Source organism: Terrapene carolina, unplaced genomic scaffold (genome assembly GCF_002925995.2).
Source record: "Terrapene carolina triunguis isolate 2854851 unplaced genomic scaffold, T_m_triunguis-2.0 Scaffold93, whole genome shotgun sequence".
Classification (NCBI taxonomy): Eukaryota; Metazoa; Chordata; order Testudines; family Emydidae; genus Terrapene; species Terrapene triunguis.
In genome coordinates, this window is record NW_020664444.1 from 6,636,155 (window position 1) to 6,647,978 (window position 11,824).

Sequence of the window (11,824 nt, forward strand, 5' to 3'; positions counted from 1 at the left end):
GGAGCTGTGCTCCGGCTCCACTCCAGCTCCAGGCAAAAACCTACTGCTCCGGGCTCCGCTCCAAAGCCCTGGATTGTCATCCACAGTCTAAAGCATGAATGAAATGACATTTACAAGCAGCTGACAGTCCAAGGGAAGGGGATTCTGAGTCAAACTATTGTCTCCCAACTGTTAAAAGTTGTTGAGTTGATTAGTCTGTACGTGATCACCTGTAAAACAAGAGTTGACTTGATATTGCTCAGGACAGAGGAAGTGTTCAGGCTGCCTTTATACATCACAGCAGAAGAGGGCATACAAGCTTAGTTTAAAGTCCTTTGGCATTCACCATGCAGCTTGCCTGTACCTCTGAAAACTCCCTCTCCCCCCGCCCCTCGGGTAGCTAGTGGAGCTGTTTCAAAGACTGCCTTGACTTCCCTTTCCTGAGCAGGCACTGCAAATAAAACTCTAGAAATACACAAACAGGAATCCCTTTGTTAGTACAGAGAAGAGGCTGAAGGTTCAGCCAGGAGGGAAAGAGGCAAAAATAGATGCTAGATGGGACTTTAGTCCGAGAAGCTGATCTGATCAGTTATAGGTAGTCCTGGTCACATGTTACTCCCCATTTCCTGGGGTGAGCACATCTACTGAAACCCATGGAGTTCTTCCCCAGAGAGCCAGTCCCATTTTAAAATGCTCAAGGATGAGGGCATGGGAAGTATCCTTCCTCAAACTGAATGACAGCAGCTTCCCCACCTTCAGACAACTTTGCAGTAATCCTCCTGGGATCAGGACAAAATACAAAGTAAGGTTAACAGAAATCCCACGTCACATGTTCCATTTTACTTCTCTGTCCCTCACTCCTACTGGTAGGAGCAGCTGGGGCCTAAAAATACATCCCGGACCTGCTGGCTAAAATCGAAGGATTAAGAGGCTTTGTAGGGCAAGCACTGAGCTGGCTGAATACTGTAGCAGAACTTTAGTCAGCACTATTATAACTACACTGGCAGTAAGTTGGCTGCAGCCTATTCAACCCACAGAAGCAACCCTCTGCTGCTTACTGCCACAGCTAAACATTAACAGCATGATCTCATATCAGTTTCACCGCACAACACAAAGTGTGGTTTAAAGGTAGCGTCCCTATTTGGCCAGTTGAGTACTTCAATTGTTAGAGCACTGTTTTGAAACTCTAGTAGCACGTACAGGAATCTTGTTCTCCAGGAAAACGAAGGCAGCCTATAGCTGATTGTGAAATAGAATTAAAGGCCTGAGCCCCTCAACTCGTAAACTGCCATTTCCTGAGTGAAATCTCCCCTCAGTGTGAAATTTGTGTAGGGGCTGGAGGAAAGTGAGAGAGCTGTACTACCTTTAAAGCAACGGGGAGTCATCATCTGGTAGCGAGGGCCATAAGTACCTGGATAGGCAGAGCAAATGCTGTTATCCAACACAAGAGACCCATTCCGCAGTGAGGTTTTATTCTTGTCACTAACATTTGGAACATCGTTTAGTGCCTACAGATCAAGTAGTCTTCAGATTGAGGGAATGACAGTGCACAGAGAAATAGATTATTCTTCCCCCCCCCCCTCCCAAAAAACACAAAATACCATCTCCGCAGAGAAAACTAAACACCAGTTGATACTCACATTAAAAGGCTGCAGGTTTATTTTCCACCCATAGTGTGCAAAACAGGCATGGTTCTTAATTCATGAGAACAGTCAGAAAACATATTTCTAGTATCTGAAATAGAGCTGGTACCAAAGTAAATCTCTCAGCAGCACTATAAAACCAACTCATTCTTAACAGGAAGACAAACATAAAATCACTTCAGCTCTTGCTAACAGGAAGCCTTCTGATTAAAGCATTGTCCCCATCCTGCCCCTTTCTGGGGGTAAGCAGTCTTACTGGTGACCGAGAAGGGGCAGGATATCTAGATAGCAGCAACACATGCATAAAACACATGAATCTGAAAAGCTGGAGTGGGGACTGTCAACATGATTCATTTTAAAGCAGAGGGGGACGTGGGTACGACAGCAGTAGGTCCAGCATTGTCCTACCTTGCAGCCATGCGACAGTCTTTTGTGTGTCCACAGCTGTAGGACCCATCTCTCTCCCTCAGTCACCACCACCCTTAATCCCGCCGTGGAGCCCCCGCTGAAGTGCATAAGGAGGGAGAGTTAAAACATAAAAAGACTCCCAATCGGGTACTGAACCCTTAGTATTAGAGCTCACATTAACAGAACGAGCAACACCGGTTAGATTTAGCTTGTCCTGTTGGGAACTACATTAGTAACACTGAAAGTGCGTCAGGAAAAAGCAGATGGGATTTGATTGGCTATGGCAATATCCTGTGGTGCATAATCAGTTTCAACTGATCCTCCCCTCAGCCCTGTCCCTTCATGCTGCCAACATCCTGGGTTTGCAAATTCATACCAGGTTCCAACACCACCCGCTTATAAGTTTAGAGTCTGGCACTTGAAGAGTGAATTTTGTGCTCGTGAAAGGGGCTGGATTGAGAGCCCTGAAGACAAGTCCAGTTTATACACAGCCCAGGTACAGTACAAGCAGCGGCAGTGTAAGGTTCCCCACACTCACCAGTGAGGGTCTGGTCTGGTCTGGAGGGACTACCTCCAGGAACAAGGGGAAGTTCAGGTTCCAGGTCCATTCAATCCTGGGCCGCCTCATGCTACCGTGCCAACCGTGACGGCAGTTTGGTAGGGACAGGACGGACTCCAAACTCACTTCAACCAGGCCTCACCACTCAATAGATGATACCTGACTTCTCGTGACTACAGCCATGGGCTGGATTGGAAGTGGCGAGACCTGGTGGTGATGGGCTCCAGATCCCATTTCCCATCCCTTTACTCAGGGACCTTGTGTCGAAAAAGTGACTACTTTGTTCACTAAGTGCAAGGATTTCACCTGGTAGCAACTAGGAAGTGAGAAGCTTTGCAACCCACTCAGCTTAGAGAAGTGGATGCAGAGACGCGCAAAAAACCCACAATCAGGAACTCCCAGGCTAGCAATTCATTTATCCGCCTGTTCCTGCAACAAGAGGTCTGGCTGAGATACAGCACTGTAGAGTGCATACCCCATCTCATCTATCTCCTCCTCCAGCAGCTCGCAGAACAAGTTAATCTGCCTGTTGAAATAGCAGGGGAGGAAGCCTGTTTCCAGGTAGCCAACCAACGCTTCAAGCACGTGCTGGAACCTCGCAGCCAGGGCTTCCTCTGCCCAGTCTGATTCAGTTTCACTCAGGTGGAGGAGGACATGAGTCAGGTGGCTGCCAGTCAGTTTGCTCAAGAAGGGATGATTTTTACAGACGCCTTTTAGGATTTTGAGGCAGCACCGCCTGGCTCCAGAGTCTGCAGCATCCAGATCTTTAAGCTTGGAGACCTCGGACCTATAAAAGCTTTGTCGCCAGAGGTTTTCCACTAGTCCTTTTGGAGGCTTGGCAAGAAGAACCTTATCCCCAGCTTCTGTCACTGGGCAGAGGGTTATGTTCAGCTGGGTCTCGTAATGCGTAACCTCCAACTTCAGCTCCTCAGAAGCCATCACGGGTCGGATGAGGCACTCCAACATGCTGCCTATGGCAGGCCAGTTGACAGAGGCCACCAGCATTTTATGGAGCGCCTCATTGATCACGTTGGAGGAGAGGTACCTGCCCACTATGAACCTGTCCCAAGGGCTGCTCCCGCGAGGGAAGTACTCCAGGTCAGTCCGCCTGATCATCCAGAACTGGGGGTCTTTTACGATGGTGTCCTCCCCTGGGATGAGGCTCCAGAGCGTGGTTTCAAATACCAAGGGCAGCATGAAGCAGACATGGTCGGCAGCAACAACCTGGAGATCATCGCAGAGGGAACCACTGAGGAACATGCTGCCGAAGGGCAGTTCCGGGCACTTGTTTTGCAGGAAGCTCTGCAGTTCGATGCAGATGTCCTTTGCCAGCTGCTTACCAAGGGCCACGTCCGATTCCGGGATGGTGATGTGGTTTCTGTAGTAAGAGAGGAGTTTCTCCTGGAATGTGAGACAAAGCAGAGTCCTGGATTCTACTTGGGGAGTCTCCAGGGAGGTGGGATGGCCAGGAGTCTCGGCGGCTGGGAAGGAAATAAAGAGATACATTAGAGTCCGTGCTTCCAGAGGGGGCACTGCAAGTACAAAAAATAATGATCATCATCAGAGCTGGAGACCAAATCTGTACTCAGAACAGCAGCAGCATGAGCAGTGGCAGTGCCAGCTTCCCCCATGCAAGCTGCATCGGACCCTGACCTGGAAGGATCATCAAGACTTCAGCTTGATATCCAGGGTCATCCAATCCTTGGCCTCTCAGCTGAGATTGCCAGCAAAGTATCAGTGAATGCTTTCACTCAAAGATCACAACTAAGCCCTACAACCGTGCTGGGACAGGGATTACCCTCACAGGTCAGGCTGAAAAGCCGCAGTAGGAAAGACTTCGTGACTTGCCCTGGGTCATCAATTCAGTGCCAAAGCTGGAAATGAGACCCAGATCTCCTGACCCAATCTGGTCCTTTAGAGACTCAGGGTACGTCTGCCTGCCATAAGAGACATGCAGCTGGCTTGGGCCACGCTGACTCAGGCTATGTGCAGCGCAGACGCTTGGGCTCGACCTGCAGCCTGGGCTCTGGGACCCCAGGAGGGGGGGGGGGGGGACGGTCTCTGAGCCCGAACCTCTACTCTGCAATTTGATAGCCCTGTGAGCCTGGGTCAGCTGGCCCGTAGGTCTTTTATCACAGCACAGACGTCTCCTCACCGTCACAATGAGGGTGCTCTACCCTGGTGGCTTTGATTGAGGCACACCCCCACACCCCATTATAAACTGGACTAAAACCACCACACAAGCTCTTGGGGGCAGTCACTGACTGTTGTGTGTTTGTACAGCACCCAGACAAGGGGCTGTGATGGGGCTCCTCCAGGCTACACTACTACGAGTAATTGATGGAAGCCAATGCCGACGCGGAAGCAGTGACTTGCAATCACTGCCAGACAGGCTGGCTTTGAACAGGCACCTAGATGAGAAGAGCTCCACGTTCCAGGACCACGGTCTGCTTGGTGCAGCAGAGTATCTTAATCTCTACCCTGACTACCTGGCTGATGTTCCAAGCAGTCTAGACCAGCCTCCCACAATCCAGCCAGCTTTCCCATTTCTGCATTAAAATACGCCCTACCTGGTCTAGATGGCAAGGAGACTCAGGAGTGAGTGTAACCATCTCTGCCCGCTAAAGTGATGTGGAACCAGCTGTGAACTGTGTCATCAGCTACCCACTAGCCAGCCAGCTGTGTGGAACATAGTGGGCCAAATTAACACTGGAGTAACACCCCGATGCCAAGCAAGGAGCCCACGGAGACAAGCTGTGGCTAGCTGGAAAGGGCAGGCAAGGACTGGTCCCACAACAGGAGACAGGATGAGTTCCCCAGGAGCCAGAGGATGGAGGACTTCTCATATGGTCGTGTAGCATAGTGTTACGTAGGGAACAACGATCAGTACGAAAACAAGAGGTTGCCTGATGGCAGCAACACGCAGCGAACACCTGGGACAGGTGTTTTAACCCTGTCTAGAACTTGGACGCTAGGAGTAAGACGACGCAGCATAGATCCTGACCTTGGGCAGGAAGGATCGCAGATGGGGACAGCAGAGACTCGCTGAGGTCTGCCCGGCTTTGCTTCTTTGGAGGCTTCGGCACTGCCTTGATCAAGCTCAGATCTTGCCAGCTCTCCTCAATGGACTTCTGCTCTGCCTTAGTGTCGTCCTCGTCAGGCGAGCTGGTGGCTCGGTCTATCAGCTGTGGGAGCAAATGGAAGAACAAAGGTTCACAACTGCATCACTGCTCTTACCAGCTATGATCTCCGACTGACTCACCCCAGCTCTGCTGCCAAAGCATCCATCCACCCAGAAGTGGACTGCTCTATAACAGTTGTATTTAGTTTTCATGTAAGTTTTTACTGCTCATGAAAGACGCTCAGCTGCCAGCACTACAGAACAAAGAGTACGGACGGCAAGCAGCACTGCAGTCCCGGCACACTGCCCCACGTCGGATGTGGAGGGAGCACGTCTAGACGTGCAGAGGGTAACGTGAGGACATGTACCATAGATTAATGGCTTCTGCAGACTGATGGGCTTGTTTCAGAGCTGCATCCACAGATCAGCTTTTCTTCCCCCTTGTGACTGTTACAAGGGATTTGCCGTGTCTTAGTCTAACTATAAGAAATTAGAATTTCCACACCAGACGAACAGAGACTCTGGACAAATCACAGAGCGTTTCTGTCAAGGGTGAACATGTAGATACAGCACCGTCTTTCCTCTCCCTTTGATTCCTTGCTCCTTATCCTCAATCAGGAGGGATTAAAAAAAGGGATTTAAAAAAAAATTTTTTTTTCCTTATTTTAAATGAAAACAAGGATGATTTTTTAAAAATAAATAGATTTAAAATTGGCAACCTATGTTAAGGCCTAAACTTCTTGTAAGCATTTAAATTAAATACCATAAATAATATTAAGCAGTACACATTTGCTGCCCAGTTTTAAAAAAAGTCAGTTCACTGCACTGATGGAAGTCTCTGGCCCAGAACCTAGAGCCAGAGTTTAATGAAGTGCTTAAGTGCTTTTGACAGCAGTAGCCTCTTCTACAGACTCAGAGAAAATATTTTCTTTATTTCAGTTTATTCAACTAGTTCAGTTCAATGATTAGTTCATTCAAAGATAAAACACCAATTGGAGCTGAAAAACCAGGAGAGCTTCAATCTATGGTGAAAACTAGCTGTGAGAGGACCGAAAATCTGGAAGGATGCAGTGGCCAGAAATAATCAGTTCAAGTCACTAACTATAGTTAATACTTCTTTTGTTTAATACATCAGTTAATTTTAAACGCAAAATATGTATCCAGCACATTTAAGGTAGTTTTAGTTAATAAAAAATGTAAATGCTGGTTTTGTGCATTTTAATTGAATTTGAATGTCAATCCAAATGGGATTTGAATTTGATCCAAATAACAAGATGAATGCATCATTCACCACTTTCTAACATAAAAAAATGTAAGTTATACCATATAATTGCATAAATAAATGTTTAGACACAATGTATCCTCCTGGTTAGCAAAAAAAGAACGACCAAATATACCTAAACTGTAACAGCTATATTTAATTTCAAATCAGCGTAAGAACATACAGTTACCACTCAATGAAAATCAACCTTTCTTTAGGGAAATAACTAGATAGTACAAATACAAAACAATTAAAGTCAGTCATTTAAATCTCTTTGATTGAAAACAATTCACCTTGTTCTAAATGAGAAAATCTTGCACTTTTTTTTTTTTGGGGTTGAGGAAACCAAAAGGTTCTTTTCCTTTTAACAGAAAGCTAAATTGCCTTCATAGGCAGAGTTCAGGGATATTTCAGTGTCCCAGGCTGGGAAGAATGATGGAGACAAGTCGCTTTCTCTCCCTTTCCCCCTATAGTAATGCTCCTCCCTCAAAAAATACACTCAACAGGTTTTGTGATCTTTGATCACATGGGTATCACATGCAGGGCTTCTACTGGCCCAGATCACAGACTCTACTTCGAGGAGGCCAAGGACTCTTTGGAAAGAGACGCGTATGGAAGGTCTGCTGCATTGGTGTGGCTAGGGTGGTTTTGGGAAGGATGCATTGCAAGGTTTTATTCCTGTGCAATCTGGAAGTAGCGCTCTTTTGTTAATAAGGGACAGCTACTTCAGTTCCTGAAGTCCCAGTGCACAAGTCACAGCTTGACAGTGAAAAGGACATTAGTCACTAGTCATGTTCCAGAGGGAATCCAGGCTTACCCGTTTCACCGCCAGAGTTGCGATGGCCAGCACAGCAGCACCCCCCAACCCAAGCACCAGCCTGGCATTGGCCAACAGGAAGTCAACAGCACCACCCAGCCCGTTGTCGTCCTGCCTCTTCCCCCTTTTATGAACCAGGTCAGCCATGTTCAACCTGCAGAAGAGAAAGAAATACGCACGGTGAGGAGCCCGGGCTGGGGTCCAAAGCGGCTTTGTGGAACCATTTGAGGATACTGAAAATCAGGGAAATTTTTCACACAAGAGGATCTACTAATTTGTGGAACAGCCTCCCCAGGGAAGGGATGATTTAGGGTCGGAAGAGACCTCGGGACGTCATCTAGTCCAATCCCCTGCTCAAATCAGGACCAACCCCAACTAAATCATCCCAGCCAGGGCTGTGTCAAACCGGGCCTTAAAAACCTCTAAGGAAGGAGATTCCACCACCTCCCTAGGGAACCCATTCCAGTGCTTCACCACCCTCCTAGTGAAAAAGTTTTTCCTAATAACCAACCTAAACCTCCCCCACTGCAACTTGAGACCTTTACTCCTTGTTCTGGCATCTGCCACCACTGAGAACAGCCGAGCTCCATCCTCTTTGGAACCCCCCCGCCGCATCATTTCAGGTAGTTGAAGGCGGCTATTAAATCCCCCCCTCGTTCTTCTCTTCTGCAGACTAAATAAGCCCAGTTCCCTCAGCCTCTCATAAGTCACATGCCCCAGCCCCCTAATCATTTTCATTGCCCTCTGCTGGACTCTCCAATTTGTCCACATCCTTTCTGTAGCGGGGGAGAGAGGGCAAAACTGGACACAATACTCCAGATGTGGCCTCACCAGTGCCAAATAGAGGGGAATAATCACTTCCCTTGATCTGCTGGCAATGCTCCTACTAATGCAACCCAATATGCCGTTAGCCTTCTTGGCAACAAGGGCACACTGACTCCTATCCAGCTTCTCGTCCACTGTAATCCCCAGTGCAGCCAAATCTAGACTAGACAAAGCAGGGAACAGACCCAATAGATCTCTTTGGTCTTTGATAGCTTCTTCATACTCACCTTCCTGGGTCTACATAATCGCACCGCCATCTCCCCTCTACGTTCCTCTTGCCCCCTGTCCTCGTCAACACCTTCTTACCACTGTCAGCTCCAAGCCCTCCCCCCGCCAAACCTGGAATTGCCTCCAAGTTGCTAGTACAGCCCCAATAACCAGCACTTGGTGATCAGAGGAGAAGTTCTCCATTTAACACGTTTCTGCTACACTGAGAACATTGAGTCCTCTATAGGTTACTGAACCCAGTCCTGGAAACGTGACGGGGATGGGAGAGAGATCATTAAACAAAGATGGATGCGAACGGATGTCCTCCCCTGTTTCTCTTACACTGCGAAAGGGAGTTATTTGGTGCAACGGGATTTTCAGACTCTTGTAATGGAAAATTAACTGAGACCGAGATGGGCTCAAATTCAGTTTCTAGACAAGATCTTTGCTCTGAGATGGTAGTTAGAGCAGGGGGCCGGGACAGGAGTCCAGACCACTAGTGACTCACTGCAGTACCACGATCACAGGACCTCTGTGACTCGGTTTACCCAGAGGTAGGTTGTAAAGTGCTTTTAGCGCTCCAGCCGAAGGGAAGTAGGCAATTACAGAGTATCATTATAAAGCAGTGGCCAAAGCCTAGACAGGACTCCCTTAAAGATACAGTGCAGGGGGATTGTCTAAGATTGCTCAAGCAGCTCAAAGTCCATTCAAGATAAAGGCACCTCACACTGCCCTTTACATGGAGATTCCGCTTCCTTCAGCCAGTGAACAAAACAAGGGCGTGAGCTCCTCAGGCAACACTAGCCAGCAAGCAGCTGCCTTGTCCTATTTCCACCAGGCCCTATAGCCATGCTCTTAGTTTCACGTTGCAATCCTCCCCTTGCCAAGCTGCAGGACCACATGGGGCATTATTCTCACCCCACAGAGGAGACCACCGCACACATCCCTTCACAGGCCAAGCACGACTTCTTTCCTACTGCTGCTTCGCAGCAGAAATGGGCCGCAACCGAATGATTAGATCCTGCAACGCTGGGAGTGTACAAGTCTGCCTAGACCTCCCCTCCCCTCGAGTTTGAAACCCACACAGCATCTGTGTCCATTCCTCACAGGGCAGGCACAGCTCATGAGTAATGATCCCAATATGGCTCAGTTTCACTATGGGAACAGGAGATGCAAAGCAACAGTTTATCGGGGGCTAGGATCTCAGGCTATTAAGAGCTCAAAATCTAGTTCCGAGCAACAGTTCCTGTTTCAGAACACAGGCACCACAGGGCAGCCTGCCCATCGCTTGGCGTTCTGGTGCCAAGCCACTCACTTTCGTACGCACCACCCGCATAAGCAGGCAGTCACCGAATGCCAAGCGGGGCTGTGCTGGGAGCTGGTCTGTAAGTTCAAGCTCTCAGGTTTTTCCAATGAGTAATGGAATGGTTTTAAAGGGGCCCAACAGGGCAAACTCTAGATCAAGGAATCAACAAGGCTATGACGTGTAGCAGGCTCACCGAGGTAACTGGGTTAAAGAGTAGAACTGAGTCTATTAGTCCCTTGAACATACGGCATTTATGGAAGCGGGCAGCACGTCCCTGAATATGCTGGAGCTTGTTTTCTACAGACAAGAAACAACAACGTTGTCCTGTGCATAAGGCACAGAACATCTCCCTCTCTGTTTGGAGATGATCTATCACAAGCTACACCTGTCTGCACTGAAGCGTTAACATGCAATTAACTAGCACTCTCCATGCAAAACAAATTTAATATTAAGCCCCAGCACCACTCCAGCAGGCAAGTACCCCCCCCGTTCCGCTCCCCCAATCTGTCTGCAGATAAAACAGGCACAGCTGTGGCTCAAATGTACACAACCATTTAAGTTGCAGAGCTAGCCACACCAGCCACCCTTCCTGCTCTAACCACTAGACTACACTTCCGCTGGGAACAGCGCAACCCACAGCAAACCCTGGTGGGTGGCTGCCCACAGTGGCAAGTGCAGAAGGTTTAAGACACCAGAGCAGGAGTCTCCAGGCGGGGCACGCCACCTCTGCTAGCTCGCAGCCCCAGAGCAACTTGAGCATGACCGATGTCACTCTGCTTGGCTGCCATTTTCAGCCATCCCCCCAGCCAGAACAGCTCCCCATTCACACCCTGGGGTGCAGAGAACTACACAGGGGAGGGGTGAAAGGGTCACACCGCATTCCCCGGCCCCACTACACAGCAGGAGGCAGAGTCACCCCCACAACACCCACCCTGCAAGGCCCGATTCGGTTTGGCCCCTCAGCTGGGGGCTCCTGTCCCCGCAGGGTGGGGGGAGAGCGGGCAGCGTGGCAAGAAGCCAAAGTTGCCCCAGTCGGAAATGCTCACCCAGGGGGATCGGCCCAGCCTGAGAGCCAACGGGGATCAACGCCAGGTCCCAGGCGGGAGCGGATGCATGCTACAGAAACACAGCCCGGGCGGACGGGAAGCAGGAAAGCGCCCCCCTCTCCCCTGCGGTAACCGGACGCACCCGGTCCCCTCCATCGGCCCGACCTACGCAGCTGCAGAGCAGGGACTCTGCTCCCGCCCCCACCTACCCCCCTTGCTGTGTAAACCAACGGGTAGCGCGCACCCAGCGGTCTGGAGCCCCCCCCCCCCCCCGGGTCGTGCCCCCTTCTAGATCACGCCCCCCCCGCGCGTCTCCTCCCCAGGTCCAGATCACGGGCCCCCGCTCTAGATCCACACCCCCCCCAGGCCTCCTTGAGCCTGGCCCCCGGGCGAGCCGCGACCGCGCTCACCTTGCGCAGCGAGCCCCGCTAGGTCAGGGCATGCTGAGGCGGATCCCGGCAGGGCCCGGGGGCTGGAACACGCCTCGGCCGGTTCTTCTGCAGCCGCCCCGCAGCGAACGTTGGCGACCGTGAGATTCGGTCGGGCCGCGGCGGCCAATGGGAGCGCCCGCCCGTTGTCTCAGCGTTCCGAAATGGAACGACCGGTTGGGTTGCCAATCGCACCCCGCCCCTGCTCCCGGCTCGTCACACGT

The 11,824-nt window shown here is 50.1% G+C and overlaps 1 protein-coding gene across 2 annotated transcripts; it reads right to left on the reverse strand.

Annotated features, from left to right (window-relative positions):
• Positions 1-1,458: 1,458 nt before the first annotated feature.
• On the reverse strand, positions 1,459-11,647 carry MIEF2 (mitochondrial elongation factor 2). 2 transcript variants are annotated; one of them, XM_024215037.3, is made up of 4 exons: positions 11,583-11,647; positions 7,789-7,942; positions 5,594-5,774; positions 1,459-4,070 (listed from the first exon to the last, which is right to left on the reverse strand). In XM_024215037.3, the coding sequence occupies exons 2-4, from the start codon at positions 7,933-7,935 to the stop codon at positions 3,001-3,003; spliced, it is 1,398 nt and encodes a 465-aa protein (XP_024070805.2). In that variant the 5' UTR covers positions 7,936-7,942; positions 11,583-11,647; the 3' UTR covers positions 1,459-3,000. The 2 variants fall into 2 exon arrangements, with proteins under 2 accessions (XP_024070805.2, XP_024070807.2); XM_024215039.3 differs by lacking the exon at positions 11,583-11,647 and adding an exon at positions 11,173-11,327.
• Positions 11,648-11,824: the final 177 nt, after the last annotated feature.